Below are 24,117 nucleotides of genomic sequence, written 5' to 3' on the forward strand. Positions count from 1 at the left end.
AGTTTATGTTTGAGAAATGGTGACTGCTGTGCCTACTAATATACATAGTATGGATCTGAATTCTACTCGTTTATATATTAGCAGTTCTGATTATTAGTTTACTGATCGCAGAATTTTATATGTTCCCAAACTACTGTACTCTCCTGCTGGTTCCATTAGGCTAGTGCATTCTTGCACATCTAGCTGCTAAGACTGAGTAAGCTCTTAATAAATTGTCTAGCACCTGGACAATGTTGTATGACAATTGGTTCTTTTTGATTATTAAATGATCTGAAATCGTAATTCTTATGTTTGTTTTGTTGTTTGTTCTCTGTCTCTGTCTCTGTCTCTCTCTGTCTGTCTCTCTCTGTGTGTGTGTGTGTGTGTGTGTGTGTGTGTGTGTGTGTGTGTGTGTGTGTCTATAAAGGCATTACTATGTGGGCCAGGTTAGCCTAAGCCTAGAGCTTATTGTATATCCCTTGCTGGGCTTTGCTGATGTTGGCTTTGAACTTATGATCCTCTGCCTCAGTCTCCCAAATGCTGAGATTACAGGTGTGAGCCATCATGCCTACCTGGGATAGTGTTCTTAACCAGAGGAGGTCACTGCTCCTTTCCCTATTATTTGAGAATCCTATGGTATAATAAAGGGCATTAATAGTTGAAAAATAATGACTTTTAGGGATTCTTCCTTTCCACATACTGTATTAGGGTTTTTTTTGTTTTTGTTTTTGTTTTTTTTATTATTTCTTCTTTGAATACCCTAACCTAATATACAGATGGCATTTTGTATTTCTTTTTACCTTGAGTGGCTTGGTAAATTTAGAATTCTGCAGCTCTGGAGAAATGTCAGTGCTGTTTAAATCCTTATAGACTAAAGCTAAGGGATTCTCCATCCTGGCTGCTCTCATTCCCAAAGGCAACATTTCCAGTCGGGTATCTGCCTGGGTGGAATAGCCCTGACTGCCAAGGGATGGGGAAAGAACTTGGAGTAGCAGGTCTACTCCTTCAGCTGGAAGGTTTTTACTGAAGGCAATCCCTCACCCTCTTTTCTATCCCTTCTGCTGTTTCCACTGTTACTACTTCTGGAGCCCTAGGAATTCTCGAGAGGAAGGTCTGTCTCTGTCTCCTGCGCAGGGGACAAGTTGAGGGTATTCGTCTAGATGTGTGGTGGGTAGGGAAAGAACATGAGCATCTAGCCTCATAGCCTTTTGAGTTCCTTGTCATTGTCATCATTTTCTGCTTATTCATCTTATTTGAGTGACATCCTCAGCTCTTGGGTTTGTTTGTTTGTTTGTTTTTTTAGACAAGATCTTGTTAAGTACCCCAGGTTAGCCTCAAACTTGTGGTCTTTCTGTCTCTTGCCTTCTAAGTCCTGGGATCAAAGGTGTAAGCTACCATCATGTCCATTCCGTAAAAATATTTGCATGTAATTACTCTATATGTTCAGCCCTTACATCTGTTGTTTATATTTCAAGGTCTACAGTATCTTATGCATTCTGTGGTCTCTCTCTCTCTCTCTCTCTCTCTCTCTCTCTCTCTCTCTCTCTCTCTCTCTTTTCTGGGCAGCTCTCTTGTTCTGTTTTCCCCTGTGTTATGTCGCTGGTCATATTCTCTGTTTTTCCTTTTCCAAAAATGTATTAAGCTCTTCTTTTCGTTTGTGATAGTTTGGATGAGAACATCCCCACAGATCAGATATTGTTGGTGGTGCTGTTTGGGCGGGTTTAGGAGGTATGTATGGCCTTACTGAAGAAAGTGTGTCACTGGGGATGGATGGGCTTTGAGGTTTCAAAGCCATTTCAGTTTGCTCTCTCTTCTTGGTGCTTGTGGTTGGGTATGTGAGCCCTCAGCTTCTGCTCCAGCCACCATGCTTGCTGCTGCCATGTTTGCCCTGCTGTGATGGACCCTTGATCTCTCTGAACTATAAGCCCAACAAACTCTTCCTTCCTTCCTGTTGCCTTGGACATGGTGTTTTGTCACAGCAATAGAAAAGTACTATCACTGCTTTCTGCTTTTTGTCCTGATGGACTCACATCCTTTTATTACGGGCATTTGAGGGGTTTTAGGCAGGAGAAGAAAACCACCTGTGCTTAAACGTGCCTTGATATCTGGAGGTATGAGAGCTTGCTGCTAGATTTTTCTTCCTGTTGGTTTCAATCCATCTGTGTTTTAACCAGACCAAACAATTAGAATCTGAAATTTGTCAGTTCTTTGAATCTTTACTGCCTTGTGCTAATTGTAATACAGTTTCAGTACATAACATTTAGAATCTACAGAAGAATATAAAAATAGAAATTTCTATTCATCTAAATTGTTTAAAAATATATAAAATTAAATGGGGTGTGTTTGTAGTTCCTGTAATTATAACACTTGTAAGACTGAGATGGAAGGATTGAGAATTCCCAGTCAGCCTGGGGTCCGTGGTGAGATCCTGTCACGGAAAGTGACAATTGGATTCCTGTTGCCTGTATTTTTTTTTAAAGCTCATCCCTTATATAGTGCTTATTTAATATGTCAGTGTTGAGTATTTCTTACTCAGTAAGTTATATGTAATTATTTTATATTCCTTTTTTTCTCCTAACATTCTGTGAGTTTATTCTTATTCTTCAAATGTGGCTGCATATTACTCTGTAATTAGGAGATGCAGTCTCCCCACTCTAGTCGCAAGATAATCTGCTCCCTCCCTTGCTCTTTTTCTTTCTTTTTAGAAATAACAAAGATTTGTCAGTTCTTGTATAAGGTATTGTAATGCACCTATAAATCTTTTACAAGCCTAAGTTCTTAGAAGTAGAAGTACTAAGTCAAAAGTTTTAAACACACATACACACACACACAGAGTTTAAAGGCAATAAACATTTTAAGGCAGTTTCTTTTCCTTCTTCCCACCTTTTCTTTTTCTCCTTCCTTCCTTCCTTCCTTCCTTCCTTTCTTTCTTTCTTTCTTTCTTTCTTAAGTATAGGGATTGAGTTGAAGAGAGGACCTCATGAACGTTAAGCAAAGCAAATTCTAGCGCCCCCTCCCCCCTTTTTTAACTTTTTATTTTGAGACACAGCCTTGCTGAGTTAGATGGCCTAGGTTTGAGCTTCCTCTGTAGCTCTGGCTGACTTTGAGTTTGCAATCCTTCTGTATTAGCTTCCAAGTAGCTAGGATTACAGGATTGTACCACTAAGCCCAGTGGCAGTTCATGATCCCTATTACCGAACAGCCATCTACAAATTGCGTGGTTTATGCTGCCTGTCAGGTTGCTCAGTTAATCTGTACTTCTTACATAGTTTTTAAATTAACTGTGCATATACCAGTATTTCCATTCCATCTTTTTTTTAATCTATTTGGCAGTTATTGAGTATGTAATTGCATTCCAGACTGTGCTGGGCTATGAATGTAGAGTTTAACCAGACCTCTGGCTTCAGGGGTCCATCCATGGGCACTCTGAAATTGTGCACTTAATTTTGTGTGAATGTACACTGGCAGGGGGTTTGTGGCAGGGGAAGTAACACTTTCATGATGTTCTCCATAGTGTGAGGGCAAAAGGACTTAAGAACCCTGTGAATACACTCACACTCCAGCCTTAAAAGGGGCCAACACAGTTGTTTTCAGTTTCACAGTTGAGGGACTGTGAGGGTCACAGAGGTTAAACCATTTTTCTTTTTGTTCAGGTAGCTAGTGAGTAATGGTACTCAAACCAGAACTCAGTACTTTACCCATGTCTCTTCGTGTATATATGGTGATTTCATGATAACTTTGCTAGGTGCTATTGAATTTGAGGTAAGAGTCTACTTTTCCGTTTTAGTATTGCCATCAAAAGAGAAAGTGTAAGGGTGGTGGCATGGTACATTCGTAGAGAACTCAGTATTTGCAGTGTTATTTTCTGGACTTTTTTATTGGGCACACAGTGGCACTTAGGTTCTGGGATCTAAACTTAGTGTGGTGATCTGTTTGAAAAGTAAGTATCAACATTTGCTAATTTATGACTTTTTTTTTTATCTCCTCAAGATTTTTACATTGCTAAAATCTCAGTTGCATCTTTTTCAGAATTTGTAGGTTTGTGTTTTAGGTGAGGGAGGTATGCTCTGTTGTCATTTTCAACCAGTGATTTAAGGTGAGAGATCTTTAGGCTAGTTTTTCAGTTATGTAGAATGTGGACAGTGACTTGGCATCTTTGTACACATTGTCTTCAAAGCAGTCCCCCCCCCCCCTCGCCCCCAAGAGAAAGAGAAGAGTGCTGTTTTGACTGGGTAATCAGGATGTTGAATCATCAGTGATGTTTATATTTGCCTTCATGTCTGAAAGAGGAATGTCATTAAAATGACCAACTAGTGTCCTCTTTGCAGTGCCATGATAAAGTGGGGATAAAACTAGGAACCTCCTCAGCAAAAGGGGCAGTCTTAGTTCCATAGGCCAGAGAGTACACGTTTGCAGGGAAGTTAAATTATGGTAAAGGGGAAGAGGATGGTACATCAGTTAGGAAACTGCTGAATTGGAGTTAGACTGTGGGGAATCCTTTATGCAGGTAAGTGCATGCATACTGTGTATTACAGAATTTTTTACTTAAAACTACCACATTGATAATGACCATTTAAACAGTACCTTCTTGTAACAGCAAGCATACAATAGCTTTGCAGGATAGCTGTGAGTCTCCCACAGCCACTAGAGCAGTGTGTTGCCCTCTAAGTCTGGACTTCTTTGGTCCCGTCTGTCTCTTCTGAGCTGCTGTTGCCCTTGCCCTTTGTACATTATTGCACTCTGCAGAGGTCTCTCTTGGGTACCTCCTGCTGGCAGTTCTAGATTTTGCTGTGGAAACTCTTTAGAGTAATTTCATTTCCTAACTCTTAACTGTCCAGCATTAGATATTACCATTATGAAAATCCTAAATTCCTTGTTGCCCAAAAAGGATGAAGTAGAAAGAAATTGTATGTGCAAGTCATAGGCAGCATTAGTTTTTCTCTCCTTGGAGGGGAAGAGTAGGTGGGTCTTCCCTGACCTTCTTGGGACATGGCTGTGCTTTGTCATTTTGGATGGATTCCTTCCGGGCTAATCTCTTATGAGGGGAAGCTGGTTTCTCAGACATGCTCTGGAATATCAAGTTGTAATTCATATCACTGGTTCTTAAGGAAATAATGTTACAGGTAGCCATTAAATTCATCATTCATCTATAATCTTTAAGAAGCGTTAAAGAAATTTCATGTTTCTGTGAGAAAGTTGCATTTCAGATTCTAAATTACCAGTATGATAGTATAAGAAACTGTATCCTTATTTATTCTTGTTAAGATTGGTTTATGTTGTTGTAATTGCTTAAGTAATATATCAAAAGTTTAGTCCTTTTGATTGACATGTAAATTTTTTTAAACAGACACATTTTTGAAACCTTAGAAATTAAAGACCATCTGAACACAATTATGAAAATACTATTTTTGCAAGCAATCAAGGATGTAAATGACTCACCTTTAGGGTATTTTTGAGTGATTAATAAGCAGAAATGCCTATTAGACAGAGGCTAGGCTTATAATTTTAATAATTATGAAGGATCACTGGGAGTCCTCATGGCCTCTGTGGCCACTGATGACTTGGGTTTCTGTGCTGTGGGAATAAATGTGTATCTGAGTGACCTTAAACTCCACTGTTATCTCTGCTTAGGCTCATATCCTTAATCTTTTCCACACAGTAAATGAAGATTTTCTTATGTGTCATAAGCTTTTTTTGTTCTTTGTTTTTATATCAGTTTTATTTATTTTTAAATGACTTTGTTCTTGTATTTTTTTTTATATGAGGGTTTTCTTTGTGTAAGGTAATCTTTGAAAATAAAGATGATCAAAATTTTTCATTTTAAGGTAATGAAAGATATAAAAAAAAAAAGTGGGTAGGATAGCTTACTGAGCTCCCATATACTTACTACCATTCTGAACTATTGGGAATAGACATTAACTAAAGCAAATGCTGACTTTTCTTCTTGTGCTATATTTCCTGTAACGATTTTGCAAGCCAGTACGTTAATTTGTAGTTTTTACTTTGCAGATGATGTGATGCCAGGTACTTATTGTGAAATTGACTTAGATAAAGAAAAGAGAGATGCATTTGTGTATGCTATCAAGAATCACTATTGGTACCAGATGTACATAGATGACTTACCAATATGGGGTAAGTACTCCCTGTTACATGTAAGATTTCATATAACCAGTGTGTTAAGGTGACTGTGTTCCAGATCATGATGGAAATGTTTTTCCACTCTGCTCCAGAGTGGTCTTTAATGCTGACTTTATGGCTTCCTCCTACTGGAGGCATTTAGTGCTGCCAGACCTTATAGGAAACTCTCAAAATAAAAAGTTTATACAGTGAGGCTTTTCAGACTCAAGGAGTTCAAAGGCTCTTGGAACATCTGAAATTTCCTTCTTCCCTAGTTTCTTCACAGCTTATTTTCTCTTCAATATAATTAGAGGGACTGAATAGAATTTTTGAAATTTACCTCTTTATGGACACTGTAGTAATATGTTTTTAGGGGCATGATAATTTCTTGAATGTTTTATTTTACCAGTTCCTTTGTCATTTTCCAAAACATTTAATACTGAAGAATTATTCTTGTTTAGCTCTTGCTTGTCCATACTACTGGGGAAGAGACATAATATGATTAATACAAACTTAAGCATAGTCCAAAAATAACTTAAATAATTAAATTATTTAAAATGCAAGAAATAGGCAGTTACCATAGGCAACATGTTTAGTCACATTTTTTTCTGTCTCTTGACATATGCTCTATGTGTAAGAATTATCTTTTATTCTTAAAATTGTTAGCTGATCATTATGTTCATCTGTAGAAAAACTGACTGAGCACAGTTTAATATGATCAGAATTTAATATGCTAAAGAAATTTATAAGAGTTAATTTCTTGGGAGGAAGAGACAGGAGGATCTCTGAGTTCAAGGCCATCCTCGTCTACATAGCAAGTCTGAGGCCACCCAAGATTACATAGTGAGACCCTGTCTTAAAAAAAGAAAAGTTAATCTCAAGAGACATTTTGTGCTATTTAGGTGTGTAAAATAAGCATTTCGTATAAATGTTACTGTTACAGGACACAGACATTTCTGTGATCAGCTCTGAGGGTGGTGGAGATAAACTAAATACTTGCTGAAGATTTCTGAGCCTATAGTTTAGGAGAACCCATTAAACAAGACTGTTTTTCATTTGCAGTGAAAACAGATTCCTTTCATAGTTCTTCTATTATTATGGACTTTTAAAGGTCACATATGCCTCCCAGAGGCAGAGGCAGGCAGATCTCTGCATGTTCGAGGCCAGCCTGATCTACATAATGAATTCTGGGACAGCCAGGACTACATAAAGAGACCTTGTTATCACATTCATTTTTTTAGTGTTGGGGAAATGGAATGTGCACATGTGCCACAGCATGGGTGTGTGGGGGGGGGTCAGAGCACAGTGGGGGTCTGTTTTCTTCTTCCACCATGTGGGGCCTGGGCTTTGAACTCAGGTTACCAGGCTTGGTGGCAAGTGCTGTTCTCTACTGAGCCATCTCTCTGGCTCATTGTATTCTTTTCTAAATCTGTATCTTCAGTTTTTGTTTTCGTAATCATTGCTGGGAGCCTCTTTAGCAACAGTAACAACTGTTCTTTGTTATAAATTGTGTGTGTGTGTGTGTGTGTCCATCTATTGTGGAGGCCAGAAATCATCTTTGGGTGCTGTGCCTCAGGTGCTACCACCTTTTTCTTTTCTTTCTTTCTCTTTTTTGAAACAGGGTCTCGTACTTGGCCTGGTACTCACTGATTAGGCACGGCTAGCCAGCCATTGAGCCAAACTAATTTTCCTGTCTTCACTTCTACAGCTCTGGGATGATAAGGACTTTCCACCATCCCCAGCTGCTTTACATAGGATTGAGCTCCGGTCCTCGTGCTGGTGTAGCGAGGACTTTGCCAACTGAGCCATTTCTCAGCCTTTTCAAAACCTGTTTTTAGAATTTGAATTTCAGGATCTGCCATCTTTAAATATGTTTGCATAATCTGTAATATCTGAACCTGGGCATTCCTCTTCCCTCTTTGTGAAGGAAAAAAAAAATCCAATATGGTGTTTCTTGAACAAAAGTCTGTCTTTGAAAAGCCTTTTAGAGAAGCTGTGTCTTTACCTCCAAGTCTAGTTTTTAAAATAGATAGGCAAATGAATTCCCTTTTTTTATCTCTCTCTTCCTCTCTCCCCCTCACACCCCCACCCTGTGTGTGTGTGTGTGTGTGTGTGTGTGTGTGTGTGTGGTCACTAAGTAGCTGGGTTATTTTGACAGATGGTAACATAGCATGTTTCTGAAAACCTGAGATACTAAGTAGTATGCACAAGTAAGGCGATAATTGTAGCAGCAGAGGTGCTAGCGGTGACAGAGAGTGAGTTCTGAGTATCATATCTGTGACCATTTATGTTCAACTTCTTGTTATTTTATACTAGTGTGACCATAGTGTGTATTTGCTAAGAAGTCTAGCCTGTACTTTTGCCTTGTGCTAACCATGAGGATGTTGACAGTATTGCCTCTTTATATAAAATAAACTTAATGAACTCTTAGCTTCTGGGTGCTTTGAATACTAAGTGGTATTACCTTGTATAAAGTATTTTTTCTTTTGTAGGTATTGTTGGTGAAGCAGATGAAAATGGGGAAGATTACTATCTTTGGACCTACAAAAAACTTGAAATAGGCTTTAATGGAAATCGAATTGTTGATGTTAATCTAACCAGTGAAGGAAAGGTCAAATTGGTTCCAAATACTAAGATACAGATGTCATATTCAGTAAGTTTAAAATAATTATGTATAGGAAAAAATGGTTGTGTTTATAACTTTAGAAAATAAAAATATAGCTGAAAATTAGATGCAACGAAATTCCTCAGTATATCTATATTAAATCTTCTAAAGGAAAGTATGTACTTCAGATCTATGATATGGGATGCCATGCATTGGCTTAATGACCATTGCTCTAGCACAGTGACCATTGACATCAGAAGGTTACAACTCAGCCCTGTATCTTCCTGATGTTTTTAGGTTGCAGGAGCTCATGTTATTTCTCTTTTCATTTGCTGTTGCAGATGGAGATAGGATGAAAGTCTCTGGGTAGGTGTAGATTGCTGTGATTTGCTTTATTTGATTGGAAGACTTATTCCCACACAGTAAGAGCTTCTCAGAGTCCTTTAGCAACTATGAAGTTAATTAATTCTATTCTGTTAGCTAAAAATGATAGAAGAAAGAGAGGAAGTCCAATACAGGGAGACTTTCTCTTTGCCAGTTATTTTCCTGGTCATCGAAAAGAATCCCCTTGCTTATAGCCAATTTTGAGAATTCTTTTTGTCTATATGTACCTAATGTAAGTAATTATTATATAACTGTACAAAGAAATTTAATAGTTGTCATAAAACCACAATTTAAAGACAGAAATCTATGTGTTCTCATTTTAATTGGTTTAAATACTTGTAACATGAGTTGGTGTTAATTCCTAACACATTTATCAGATAGTCAGTATGTCAGTCAACAGTAATTAAGTCCTCGAAAACTGAAATGATCTCTCTAAAGAAAGATGAGGGGTTGGGGGTTTAGCTCAGTGGTAGAGCGCTTGCTAGCGCAAGACCCTGTGTTCAGTCCTCAGCTCTGGGGAAAAAAAAAAAAAGAAAGAAAGAAAGATGTAATATTGTACTTGTTTAAACTTTTCATACTGGGACTGGAGAGATGGCTCAGTGGTTAAGAGCTCTGACTGCTCTTCCATAGGACCTAGGTTCAATTCCCAGCAGCTACATGGTAGCTCATAACATCTTAACTCTAGTTCCAGGGGATCCAGTACCCTCTTCAGGCCTTTGCTCTCACTGTACATGTGTAGTGCACATACACATACCCAAACACATCAAGTAATAAAATTTAAAAAAAAAATTAAACCTCTGGTACTGTCAGTATCTTTTCACCATATAATTTTAATTCTAAGTGTGTCAGTATTTCTGAATTTTATGAGTTTTGCCATTAGATTATTAATTATTTATTGACCTTAATTTTCAAGTGGGATTTTTTTTTCAGGTAAAATGGAAAAAATCAGATGTAAAATTTGAAGATCGATTCGACAAATATCTTGATCCATCCTTTTTTCAACATAGGGTAGGTGTTCGTACTTTAAGATACAGCATATGTGTGCAAATCATTTTCACATTGAGCATCTGCCTATGTGGGTCACTGTGCTAAGGACTATAGATTTCAAGATATAACTACCAGTAATTTCAGATGTAAATTTAGAGCCATAAGGATGATAGGGGATTTTAGAGGAATAATAAAACTAGCTTGTAAGATACTGTAGTCTAAACCAGTTAAGAGATATACAGGGAAAACATAATATGTAGAAGCCAAATACAGCACTTTAATTGCAAATGATGCTAATATTGGAGAATGTGGTTCATGGTCAGATGGGCTTCTTAATACTGAAACTCAGTATTAGACAGACCTTACCTGGTGATGATGAACTGTTATTGGCAGACTTCCCAAACTTACAGTGTGGAGAAACAGCAGCAGAAAGGATATCTCTTGGAAAGGAGGGATGAGAGAACAGGGCAGGTTTTACTAGTAGAAAGCCTTCCACATGGCGCATCAAGAAAGGGAATAAATGCTTCCCATAGTCCTCATTCTTCACCAACATATGTAGGTTACCTGAAGCATCTAGGTCAGGGTTTGTCTAGAAACTCAATCTTAGTTCAAGGCAGCACTGCTGGTGATGTTCTTGTTATCTCCAGTTCTGTTCTGAAAATTGCGCAATGAACAGAGGGATTAGGAACATCTAAGATTAGCAACACTAGGGGGCACTGCAGTGCAGCAGTTAGGTTCAGTAATCTCCAATACCTGTTTACTTTATATTTTTATACTTAATCATAGCTAAAAGGCTTATCAGTGATGCTTTATTATTTTTAATAACTATTTCTCAGTATAAAATTTTCAAGAGTATACCACATAGTATAGTTTTTAGAGTAATGCCAAAAAATGTTAGAAGTTTCAGATTATTGACAGTGCATTATTATAGATATTGGTTTAAAGTTTACACCTTAGATTGTATTTTTTAGATTAGAAAATAGCAAAGAACCTCATTAGAAGTTTTAATACTTTAAAATTTTAAATTTATATTTTAAACTAATACATAAAACATACAAGTTATATGTATTTATGAGGTAGCCTCTGATGCTTCAATATATTTATACATTATGCACTGTTCAAGCCAAATTAAACATCCTCTCAAATTCAAGTATTTACTATTTCTTCATGGTGGATACGTAAGGGGCCAGTGAGAGGGCTTAGCAGGTAGAAGTGCTTGCTGCCAGGTCCAGTGACCTGCGTTCACTCCCTAGGACCCACGTGGTAGAAGGAGAGAACTGACTCTCAAAGTTGTCTGACAGCTTTGTACCCACCAGATAAGTCAATCAAAATTTTTTTAAAAGAACATTCAGAATTTACTTTTAACATGTATTGTACGTTATCGTTATCTACCTACAAAAGAAGATACCTATAAAAGAAACCTTTCACATAATTTCACATAAATACCTCCAATACCTACAAAAGAAAAACACCCTATGTGTGATAACACAACAGAACATTGCGTTCTTCCCACCTATAACTTTGTACTCTTTGATGACTTTGACCCAACCTTTCCTCCTCCTCTTCTCTTCAGCTTCTTGGTACCCATAGTTTGCAGTCAGCTTCAGTGAAAGCACTGGTGTATACCACATACAAGTGAGATAAATATGGTACTTGTCTTTCTCTGCTTTAGTGTATGTACTCATTTTTAGCTCCATTCAGGTGAGAAGTTTTAGCATTTAATGCATACCTTTCTTAGCACTAAGTGTATATAAAATTTTTCCTCTTTAAAACCTTGATCAGTTGACTAAAGATTTGAGTCATACATTTTTTTCCCCTTCTCTTGACCCTTTCTGGGTTTTTAATTTCTGAAGTGGAAACAAATCTCATCTTTGGAGACATCTGCCATTTCACTTTAAACTGCTTTTTAACATCTTTGGGGACACCTTTATGGTAAATTTATATAGCCTTTTGGGGACAAACATTTTAAAGTACAGTGCTTTCATTAGTTGTTTCATTTATAATTCCAGTGGGTGCTCAGTAAATAAATTGTTGGAGGAGGGAAGCCATAGCATATGTCTTCTCCCTGAAACCCCAGTGTGAGTAGCAGAGTCAGGACTGTCCTTCCCATTCATGCACTTCTTAGCACATTAGCTCATGTCAAAATCTGCCCTCATTGTACAAGCCAGTACACCCTGGTGGTAAGTTTTCTAGGGACTCATGTACTCAGAGCAGAATTTCTATGAATAACTGCAGAATGTAAGTGAAAGGCTCTGTAGTGGAGAGGCCACTATTTGACTTGGGATTTGAAGACTGGAGAGAATTTACAAAGGAATGTAAATCACATGTGAGAAGAAATTATATGAACAGCAAGAGGATGAAAGTGAATACGCTTGGTCACTGAGCAGGGATAGGACTGTAGGATGTAATGGAAAGAGAGGTCATTGAAGATGTGGAAGGCCGTGTTACAGGAAGGATAGAATCCTGGGAAATTGTTGAGGTTGGATTTGAGGAAATTGAGCTCTGTAGGGTTTAGAACAGTAGTGATGATGAACATGACATTGTAGAAAGACTTGCTTGCTAACTTTGTACGGCATACATTGGAAAGAAGGAGAGGTCAGACAGCAGCGAGAGGCCAACTAAGAGGAAGTTGGACTTGCTGTGTGATGATACCTCGGGAGTGCAGAGGAAGGGAAGGAACACACAAGTGTCATAATTAAGGCTGGAGAGATGGCTTAGAAATTAAGAACATTTACTACTTTTGCAGAGCACCTGAGTTCAGTTCCCAGTATCCATGTCTGACAGTTCACAACTGCCTGTTACTCCAGCTCCAGGAATCCCTCCTGGCTTTCACAGGCACCTACACATGTGTGCATATGCCCATACACTGCTACATATATACAATGAAAACTAAAATAAATATTTTTTAAGTTTAATAACTATTACTTTTGAAGGATGGAGAAGGAAGGACTAAAAATAAATACTAGTTCATTAGTAGAAGCTAGAGAATAAGAAATGAGTGGTATATGTGAGGGAAGATGATAGATTTACTAAGGGTGGTCCCAACCTGAAATTCCACGAAGGCATTTAAGTGGAAGTTATGGTAGTAGTGAAGGTCTGTACTATGAAAGCATGTGAAAGCTGGAGATTTGAGCAGGTGAGCACTGAAGGTGGTAGTGACATCATCACTGGAAAGCTGGTTAAAGCTTCTTGACTGGGAGTCGTGCTTGAATGCCAAGACTGCAGCTTTTGGAAAAGTTGGTGAAGGCTGAACAGTGGACAGATGAAAACGAAGCAGCACTTAGAGACTTAGAACGGTAGAGTGTCAGCAAAGGTTAGACTTGGCAGAGAGATAAGGAGAGGGAGCAGAACACCCAACTTCTGGATCAGTTTAGAAGTTCATTGCAGGGGCCAGGGAGCTGGCTCAGTGGTAAAAGTTCTTACCCCCAGGCCTGTTGACTTCGGCTCAGTCTCTGGAGTCCACAGGGAATGGGAGAACTCCCACAAATTGTCCTTTGACCCATACACACATATGCATACATACAAAATTAATAAATATTAAAAAAATCAGAAGTTTATTGCAGGTCTTGAGGGGGTTGATCACATTGTGAAGAAGTAAGGGAAGAAATGTAGTCTTGTTTGAAAAGTGTTGGTTAGTTTTGATAGGACAAAAAATGGAGTAGTCACTGTAAAAGATGTAAGTAGTCATAGCATAGAGTTGTGATGTGCTATACACTATACTCTCTGTTTTCCTGTTATTGTTTAAACCTTGTAATGATTCTAGGAAGTAGACAATACAAGTGGAAGTAGAAACAAATGAACCCATCGGGAAGGCCCGATAGTACATACTGCTTTTTTTTTTTTTTTTTTTTTAAATTTTTTTTTTACAAATGTTCTGTAGCTAGAGTTTTCCTGCCTGGCCCACAGTCAGGGCAAATCTCTCTCACCTGCTAGTCCCACAGCCTCTCACCCAACCAAGTAAACACAGAGACTTATATTGGTTACAAACTGTATGGCCATGGCAGGCTTCTTGCTAACTGTTCTTATAGCTTAAATTAATCCATTTCCTTTAATCCATACCTTGCCACATGGCTCGTGGCTTACCGGCATCTTCACAAGCTGTTTCTCATCGTGGCGGCTGGCAGTGTCTCTCTGACTCAGCCTTCCACTTCCCAGCTTTATTCTCCTCCTTGCCCCGCCTATACTTCCTGCCTAGCCAACGGCCAATCAGTGTTTTATTGATTAATTAGCAACACATTTGCCATACATCCCACAGCACTTCCCCCTTTTTTTTTTTTTTCAAAAAGGAAGGTTTTAACCTTAACAAAGTAAAATTACATATAATTTGGGAATTTGGGCGTAGCTTCTCTTACTACTTCCTGCTGGAGGGGGGCGCTGTATCTTATGGGGAAACAAAGAAAATTTTAGAATTATGGAATAGTCCATGAGGCTGTATCGTCTGAGCCAGATGCCTTCAAACCATTCTGGATGTTGGATCATCTGGGCCATGGTGTCATTGGAGACCTTCAGGGGGTCTTGGCTGGTCAAACCTGATGTATCTTAATCTTGAACAAATCCATAGCCTCTGGCTTTCTGTGGGAACAAAAGCAGAGTCTCCTTTCCAAAGTAACATATCCTTACATCGAAATTTTGAAGTCAAGGTATCTTTAAAATATACATTTTGGCATAACTCAACAGCTTTTACAATCACATGTTTTTCTGCAGTTAAAAATCCCAGAGACAACACAATCCAGATTCTCTGTGTAATATCCATTTTTACGTGGCTTATTTTTTATACTACCTTTACTGTCTCTTTAATGACTTTATTTTTTAAAACTATGTATTTGTTTCTATAACTCTATATATCACCTTTTTTGTCTCTTTCAAGCCTACGTATCTTTTACACACATTGTAAACTGTTACATCTGAATCTGTCTTATTGTGAATCTCTTGCTTTAAACTGCAGCAGCTGTGGCTGCTGGCTCCGCCCACCTCAGCTTCCCAACATGGCTACGTTTACCACCAGCTCTGGGAGCTATCATGGGTCTATGCTTTTATCCAAGCAGCATGTAGTCCAGAAACCTTTTTTTGTTTTGTACTGTCAAAGTCTAAATCCACCATGCAGCTTAATGTGCCACTTGCAGAGGCCTGATTCCCGCCATACTGCAGGTTGAGCATGCATGCCAGGAACCCACCAGTAGCTGAAACCAGCAGCTGCCGCTCATTTGAGAGAAACAATTAGGAAGCTGTTTTTAGCTCCGTTTTAGAATCTTTTTTTTCAGTTTTTAGGTGGAAACTCTTGCCACCATGTTGGACGCCATTTGTAGCTAGAGTTTTCCTGCCTGGCCCACAGTCAGGGCAAATCTCTCTCACCTGCTAGTCCCACAGCCTCTCACCCAACCAAGTAAACACAGAGACTTATATTGGTTACAAACTGTATGGCCGTGGCAGGCTTCTTGCTAACTGTTCTTACAGCTTAAATTAATCCATTTCTATTAATCTGTACCTTGCCACATGGCTCGTGGCTTACCGGCATCTTCACATGCTGTTTCTCATCGTGGCGGCTGGCAGTGTCTCTCTGACTCAGCCTTCCACTTCCCAGCTTTATTCTCCTCCTTGCCCCGCCTATACTTCCTGCCTAGCCAACGGCCAATCAGTGTTTTATTGATTAATTAGCAACACATTTGCCATACATCCCACAGCAATGTTCAGTTGTGCTTCTATGATAAACTTAAATATTATCTTTTTTGCAAAGTTTTCAAAATATGCCTTCATTGTTTTGTTTATAATTCTAGCAGGTACTCAATGAGTAAGTTAGTGAAGGAAGGAAGGAAGGAAGGTTGGTTGGTTGGCAGGTTGGTTCTTGTGTGAGGCAGAGGCAGTTGGCGATCTGCCCTTCAGCTAGAGCCATAGAGTTGTCCTGGCCCCGAAGCTCAGGAGGATCACAAAACCAGGACTGTTCTGCACCTTGGTGCACAGCCTCAGCACGTTAGTTAGAACTGTCCTCATCATACAGGGAGATTGCTGGACAAAGGCAGTGATGGGGTGTTGGGTGGCGATGGCGTATGTGGGGTGTCAGGGTGCAGAGTGAGAGGGAAAGCACCGGAGCGGGAACAGTAAACAGGGAGCAGTGCAAATCCAGGGGCTATATCTAGGAAGGTTGTGTTGTGCTGGGTGGTGGAAGACAAGAGGAGACATGGTGTCGGAAACTTGGAAGAGGAGAGAAACTTCAGAAGTACCTTAAGGACATGGGGGAGGTTAAAGTATAAATAACAGAGTTAAGTGTGCAAAACCACAGACTTAAGTCATTCAATGTACTGTGTTCTAAGATGTCTTTGGTGATAAAGTCGTACTTTGTAACTACAGGCCAGAATCTGGACATATTTTTTGACATGTATAGATGATGTCAAAGGCGAGCCTTGAGAATATTGAGGAGTTAAGGAGTGAATACTTTATTCTTCTGGTAGCCACTGGGGCGACTACTTGGGAAGGAACTAGTATGAGGGTGATAGTGCATGACTAACTGAAGGCCGGGGAAACAGATCTTCAGGGAGGAAGCCTAGATCCACAGTGGTGGTAGTGATGGTGGGGTGCTGGGTTGAAAGGAGCTTTTCAGGGTTTGGTCAGTTAGGAGATGAACACATTTATTATCTACTGTTCCTGCCAGATACAGTGCTGTTCCGTGCTGTGTCCTTACATACATCATCACTACACCATATGGAGCACAGGATGCTGCCTCTGTTTTCATATGAGAAAACTGAAGCTACATGGAAGTTTGCAGACTTAAGTTAAAACATAAGCCTTTTCGATTCTATTGCCCATATGCTTTCCATGTAAAGTTGATTTGTGTATGCTTTATGGCTAAATAATAGTTAAGTGGGTTAGTAAATCTGACTTGAAAAAAAATCTGTGTAGATGATAGCATACTTTCGTGGAAGTTGGTTGCCCTTTATCATTCTGAGCACTTAACCCCAGTGTCTCTGGAGTGTGAATTTTTATATAAAAGATATAAAATGCTGTCTTTCTTCCGTTAGCATACAGTTGACATCATGAAACATGAATTTTATAACTGATATTTCACACTGGTAACACTTCATTTTCTGTTATTTTAGATTCACTGGTTTTCAATTTTCAATTCCTTCATGATGGTGATCTTCTTAGTGGGTTTAGTTTCAATGATTTTAATGAGAACTTTAAGAAAAGATTATGCTCGATACAGTAAAGAAGAAGAAATGGATGACATGGTGAGTAAACACTCTATTTTATATTTAATATTAGTAATATATATTAATATTATTGTTATATAGTAAACTTATTTTAGGTGTGTGTGTGTGTGTGTGTGTGTGTGTGTGTGTGTGTGTGTGTGTGCGCGTGCGTGCATGCATGTGTTGCAGGTGCTTGGACAGGTTAGAGGTGTTGGATTCCCCCTGGAGCTGGAGTTACGGATGGTTGGTTGCAAGCCACATGATGGGGGCACTGGGCATTGACCCTGAGTCCTCTTGAAGAGCAGTGTGCGCTCTTAACTGCTGAGCCATTTCTTCAGACTTTTTTTTTTTTTTTTTTTGGTTTTTCGAGACAGGGTTTCTCTGTGTAGCTTTGCGCCTTTTCCTGGAACTCACTTGGTAGTCCAGGCTGGCCTCGAACTCACAGAGATCCGCCTGGCTCTGCCTCCCGAGTGCTAGGATTAAAGGCGTGCGCCACCACCGCCCGGCCAGACTTTTTAATATATTTTTTTAAAGATTAAAAAAAAATTAGTATTGTCACTGTGTATGATGTCTGTGGGCATGCATGCCAGAACATGTATGTTGAGGTCAGAGGACAACTTGATGGAGTCAGTTCTCTCCTTTCACCTTTCCATGGGTTCTAGGGGTGGAACTCAGGTGGCCAGACCTCACCTGTTGAGCCGTGTCTCCAGCCAATTGTTGTATTTTCAGTGCTGGAGTATAGATTACAATTTCTAATCTAAAGTTAGTAAGGACAGGTGAATTTTCAGAATTCAGGATTCTTAGGTTTCACGAAGGTATAAAGCCAGGTGCAATAGCAGACACCTGTAGTTCCGGATATGCAGGGGACTGAGGCAAGAGAATTGCTTGAGCCCAGGAGTGTGAGACAAGCCTTACTTTTCTGGGGGTGTGGCTCAGTGGGAAGTGCATGCCTAGTGTTGGATTTAGTCCCCCGCATTGCAGAGTTTAAAAACAGTAGTAATAATGTTCCCTGTGAGATCCAGAATTATGCTCTATTCAAATAGATTTTTTTTTTCATAGAACTTAAATGTTCCCCTAAGTGAGATAAATAAAATTGTGATCTCCAGCCAAATTTTGTCACCAAATAAGGACACATCATACTTAGGAAACAAACTAGTTTTAGGGAGATATAGGCTAGTTTTGGTATATATATTTTTTAATATTGTTAAGTGTTGAATTAAATTTAAGGGGTGGGTGGAAGGATTAACATATTTAGTTTAATGGTTCAAAAGAGATTTATCCTTAATTTTTTATTAAATTACAGAACAACAGCGTGTCTCAGAATACTAATACTTAGGTGTACTTTATTAAATAGGCTTGAAAAGCAGTTTAAAATGTCAAATTTTAACATACTAAGTATATTGTGATAATGGTAAAAAAATTTTTTTCTTAAGTAGTTTTCCTTTAAGAAACTTTGTTTCAGAAATTATTTAAGGATCATTGAGTGTTATTCAGGCTGAACATAATTATGGATTTTTTTAAAGCTTTAGATGACTAAATATGCATATCTAATACTTACCTTGGACTATAAAGGGCATTTCTGTGTTTTTAGGGCAAGTACTGGTATAATATACTTCTCTTTTCTTGTCTGCATGGCCATTGATGGTGGTAAACCTCAGTCACCATGTGTGGGGCAGGGTAGGGCCTGAGAGTGGAGCAATACGAGGAGAGACCTTCACTCTTCCAAGTTGTGTCTTTTGCTCCCCAACCTTTTCTCTCCCCACTTTTACTTTTTTCATGAATTTCAGTACAGTGCACATAACATTCTGAGTTACTAGGACAGGAGTTACTTTAACTCTGAAATGTCTGTCCTCAGTATTTTGAACTCTTAAAAAGCTGTAAGTGTGGAAGGAGGGAGCTGACAAGTGTAATTTCTTACCTGTCTGATCCTGGGTGGGTTAATTTTCTCTGTACATATTCATGTGTGTCTTACATGCAGGACAGAGACCTGGGAGATGAATATGGATGGAAGCAAGTGCATGGAGATGTGTTTAGACCGTCAAGTCACCCTCTGGTATTCTCCTCTCTCATTGGTTCTGGATGTCAGATATTCGCTGTGTCTCTCATTGTTATTATTGTTGCCATGATAGAGGATTTATATACAGAGTAAGTGCTTGTACTTTATCATCTTTTTGTTGGTGTAAATAGTTCTTTAGTCATTGTAGTCTATTAAGTCAACCAGGATTAAATATTTGCTTATTTCAGTAATTTAGAATTTCAATACTATCCATGCCATTATTGCAGACAGATCTTAACCTTTAACTCTAAATGTTTTGAATCGTGTTTCCCTATACATACTTAAACTTTCCAGCATGACTGAACATTCCAGGTTACGCTGGTTATGTCATTAGAGAGGCAGAGCTGCTTTCACTCTAGAGCTGTTTGAAACTGGAAACAGGCACTTTTTTAGATTAAACTGGATCTTTATAATTTCAGTTACCAAGTTAATATTTCACATTTGTACTCAGGCTGAGACCTCTACAAGAGTAAAATAAAACACTTTACAGTAATGTTTTATTTTTTTAGAGTCGTCAGTCAGTATGCTATCTTTGCATGGTTTTGGGTATACTTTTTATTAGCAACCAGAACCATTTGCTAATGTCTTAAATCACTTTGTTTGTTTGTTTGTTTATTTGTATGTGTGTTTCTGCGCTCAAATCTATATGTGTATGGGCATGCGCATGCCTCAGCACAAAAGTGGAGGTCAGAGGAAACTTTCAAGAGTTGGTTCTCTGCTTTCACCATGTGTTCCCGGGGTTGAACTTGATTGTTAGGCTTGGCAGCAGGCACCTCTACCTGCTGAACCATTTATCTTTACCATTTACATTTATCTTTACCTGCTGAACCTGCTCAGGCCTCTGTTGAGTGTGGTCCTGTCACCTTGTTCTCAGAGAGCCACAACATGTTCAAACAAATGACTGTGGTATCTCAGTGTATTCATTTTAATTCCAGCATCCGACAGTAGCCTATGAAGTCCTCAGTCAGGAGAACTCCAGTTACATTTCAATTCATACATAGTACATTCTTTCTTATATGTGTGTTGTGTGGTGATATATTGTGTACCCCAATAAAGCTTACCTGGGGATCAGAAGACAGAGCCAGCCACTAAATTAGACATAGAGGTCAAGCAGTGGTGGCACACACCTTTAATCCCAGGAAGTAATATGGCAGGACACAGAAAGGTATATAAGGTGTGAGGAAACAGGAACTTGCTCTCTTGAGGATTTTGTAGAGGTAAGCTAGTGGTTGGCTGTTCTGCTTCTCTGATCTTTCAGCTTTCACCCCAATATCTGGCTCTGGGTTTTTTATTATAAGACCTTTTAAGGTTTGTGTTACAGTGTAGCATTTCATGGACAAGTAATAAATTTGTGCTGCTGAAAGAATGACTTTTTAGTTGTAAAATAGCACTTTTCCCTCAACCCTGATGACCTGAGTTTGGTCTCACTGTGGAAGGAGAGGGCTGACTTGAGAAAGCTGCCATCTGACTTCCATATGTGTGCAGTAATGTGCATGTCCACACTCAGGCACAGATCACACATACACAGTAATAATAAGTGGTTTTTAATTTAACCATATACTGAATTGCTGTTCCTTTGCTGCATAGTTCCTTGAGAAAAGGACTAGGTCTTGATGAATTCTTAGTTAATGTTTATTTAACTGAAGGGAGTATGTATTAACAAAACAAGCTGTTCCTCAAAATTTCTGTGGTATTTCTGTAATCTAACCATTGCATTGCCGTTCATTTACCACATTTCAAAATAATTGAACCAAATTTAAACTGCAGAGTTTTGGTGGGTTTATATTTTAGGTTATAATATATTTTCAGGTGAACTGGATCCTGAACATTTCAAATGTGCCAAGCAAAGCAGGTGGTGGTAGATCACTCTTTTAATCCCAGCACTCAGGAGGCAGAGGCAAGGTGGATCTCTGTGAGTTAAAGGCCAGCCTGGTCTACAGAGTGAGTTCCAGGATACCTAGAGCTACACAGAGAAGCCCTGTCTAGAAAAACCAAACAAAAACAAAAACAAAACCCCAAATTTGCCAAGCATCCATGCTTTATGTTAAATGCTGATTCTAATTCATCACTCTTGAGTTGATGCTAACCCTATTCAGTGTTATGACTAACAAGTAACTTTTTCTAGCATCCCAGTTTTTGCTTTGCTAGTCCAAATTTTTGCTTTAATTTTTCTTTTCAAAATGATGGTGTTAGAGTTTGGCAGCTTCAGTTTTTAGGTGTAGGAAGCTACTCTTTAATAGGTGGTGTTAGGGACAGATCATGCCGTGTTCTGCCTGTTACTGCGATAAATAGGTGTTGTGTTTATTTGATGTGTGTGTGTAGTTATTTAAAAGTGGTAGAGCTGTCAGGATTGTTATGATGGAGAAGTGACTGTCATTGGGGTCCCATGTTTTGACTTTGTGCACATTTGTACCTTCAATGTGCGCATCAACTCTATGTTACATTTCTATCCTACAGGCAGGAAAGTAAAGCTCAGAGAGGTGGAATAATTTGACTAAATTATGCACTGCTACTAAAGGGTGATACACTGGTTTTGAATGTAGGTGATCGGATTTTAGAGTTTTTAATTTGTGATATTATATACATGAAAATGGTGATATGGTAATGTGAACTGGTGAGAAGAGTGAAACATTTGCATGTGAAGTTGGGATGAGTCACTCCAGTGACACATGACTCTTAAGAAGAAAGCTTCTGTGATCACTGTGACAATCAGGAAAACATTTGGAAGGTGTAGGTAGAAGAACAGTGTCACTGTGGTGCCAGTTAATGTGTGGTGCTCCCTCTGGAGAGAGCCTGCTAATCCCACCCCCACGCTCTCTCAGCTTCCCTTTCTGTCTTGAGAATGACCCTCTCTGTGGACTGACTCTTCATTGTAAATAAAAGTGGCTTATTTGGAGGGTGGGGTAAATGCTTGTAGAATATTTTTAAACAAAGAAACAAGAGATCTGAATGCTAAAACTATCCTGAGTGGAGACTGCGTACTTAACCTGGAAGTCATTTTGAACTCTGGGCTAGCTTTTTGAGCTAGAAGGTTGATACTGAGAACTTCTGCCTGGCATTAGGCTCATCTTACACTAAACCAGCTCTTTATTTTCCTGTTAGTTAGATCTATATCTGCCTTTAGCGAACACATTTATCACATTTATAAAGAGAATGGGTCATATTTGTTCTTCTTTGTGTGGAAAGGAGTCAGTTAGCACTTGTTTGAGTTTTTGGGAAAACAGATTTGATTTTTTAAACATATTTTGAGATCTGTGATCTTTTTGAGAATGCCAAATCTTTACACTTGGAAATAGTTGACTGTGGATAGAAATTAAACACTGTAGTATTTTCGCTGTTGAGATCCACTATGCATTGATTCCTTTACTTTTGCAGCCCCTTTAAGGAACTGAGCCAGGCATTTGAACAGATGCTACATAGTGCAAAATCAGTGGGCCGAAGTGCGTAGGACGTTAATAAATAGTAAATATTTCTACTTTATAGCAAATTATACTGCCATTTATTTTAATATCTCTTTCCAACTAGGCATTTTGAAAAATTTTTCATAGTTGTACTCAACATGAAGGTTGGCTTAATTCCTTAGATATCATTATTGGGAAGAGGTTAGAGATTTTTGGTCTGACATACGTTGCCTTGTGGACCAGTAGATATTTTTTTTAAAAAAATCATCTTTTACAGAAAAAAAAAGAAAAAATAAAGTAAGTCTTGGCATGTTGTGTCATTAAAAAATAGTAGCATTTAATATAAATTATCCTACTTAAATTTTATTCTTGGTAGCAGGCAAAAATCTTAGTGTTGAACTAGTTATAAAAAAAGAATATTCTGGCTGGGTGGTGGTGGCGTACACCTTTAATCCCAGCACTGGGGAGGCAGAGCCAGGTGGATCTTTGTGAGTTCGAGGCCAGCCTGGGCTACCAAGTGAGTTCCAGGAAAGGCGCAAAGCTACACAGAGAAACCCTGTCTTGAAAAACAAAGCAAAACAAAAACAACAAAAAAGGAATATTCTGGTATCTTTTTTTCAACAGAGAATATCCTGTTCCATGTGATGGAACTGCTGTATAGAGTTGTAAATAGAGTTTTAGTGCCATCTTGTCATTGGTGCCAAGAAATGAGAAGTGTTGATTTAGACTGTATTACAAATCACCTGGGGACTAGACACGACTTGGAACATTTAAGTTCACCTTTGACTGGGAATTCTTTTATGGTCTTTTGCAATCCATGATAGGATGTTTTTCTCTTTCTGCTAAATAGATCTTTGATATACTAAAGTAATGCTAACGGGACAGACTCCATGTTTTTGTCTTGTTTTAATTTATCATACACATTTTTATGCCTTCCAGGAGGGGATCAATGCTCAGTACAGCCATATTTGTCTATGCTGCTACGTCTCCAGTGAACGGGTATTTTGGAGGAAGTCTGTATGCTAGACAAGGAGGTAAGTTAGGAGTTTGCACTCTTGAGTCTATAATTATTGATTGTATTCTTCTACTATGATGTATTTGAAATTTAAAATGGGCAGTATAGTTTGTACAAATAGTAAAGGCCATTGTTATATCATGCATATAACCTCTATCAAATCTATTATGTTTTCTATCTTGTTTTTATGGAACCTTTGTGTTTTATTTCCTGAAATTATGAATAATTAATAGAATGTCTCCATTGTGAAGTTAGCACCAAAGAACACGTACAAGAGTACATCTACATTATTAATATTATGTTTCAAGGTACTTAGCTTCCTAGATGTGCACCTGGTGAGCTTGCCTTTATATTCATCCATAAAGTTACTTTTTATGGGTGACTATGAA

General features: G+C 38.6%; 1 protein-coding gene across 1 annotated transcript in view; it reads left to right on the top strand.

The window, feature by feature from the left end:
- Positions 1-24,117, top strand: part of Tm9sf3 (transmembrane 9 superfamily member 3) — a 57,989-nt gene that overhangs the window by 13,477 nt on the left and 20,395 nt on the right. The window contains exons 3-8 of the mRNA XM_059258183.1: positions 5,989-6,111; positions 8,589-8,749; positions 10,016-10,093; positions 17,164-17,295; positions 19,235-19,401; positions 23,653-23,747. Of these exons, the coding sequence (XP_059114166.1) occupies positions 5,989-6,111; positions 8,589-8,749; positions 10,016-10,093; positions 17,164-17,295; positions 19,235-19,401; positions 23,653-23,747 (756 nt within the window). The remainder of the gene's footprint in view (positions 1-5,988; positions 6,112-8,588; positions 8,750-10,015; positions 10,094-17,163; positions 17,296-19,234; positions 19,402-23,652; positions 23,748-24,117) is intronic.

The sequence above is a fragment of the Peromyscus eremicus genome, chromosome 1 (genome assembly GCF_949786415.1).
Source record: "Peromyscus eremicus chromosome 1, PerEre_H2_v1, whole genome shotgun sequence".
Taxonomy (NCBI): Eukaryota; Metazoa; Chordata; class Mammalia; order Rodentia; family Cricetidae; genus Peromyscus; species Peromyscus eremicus.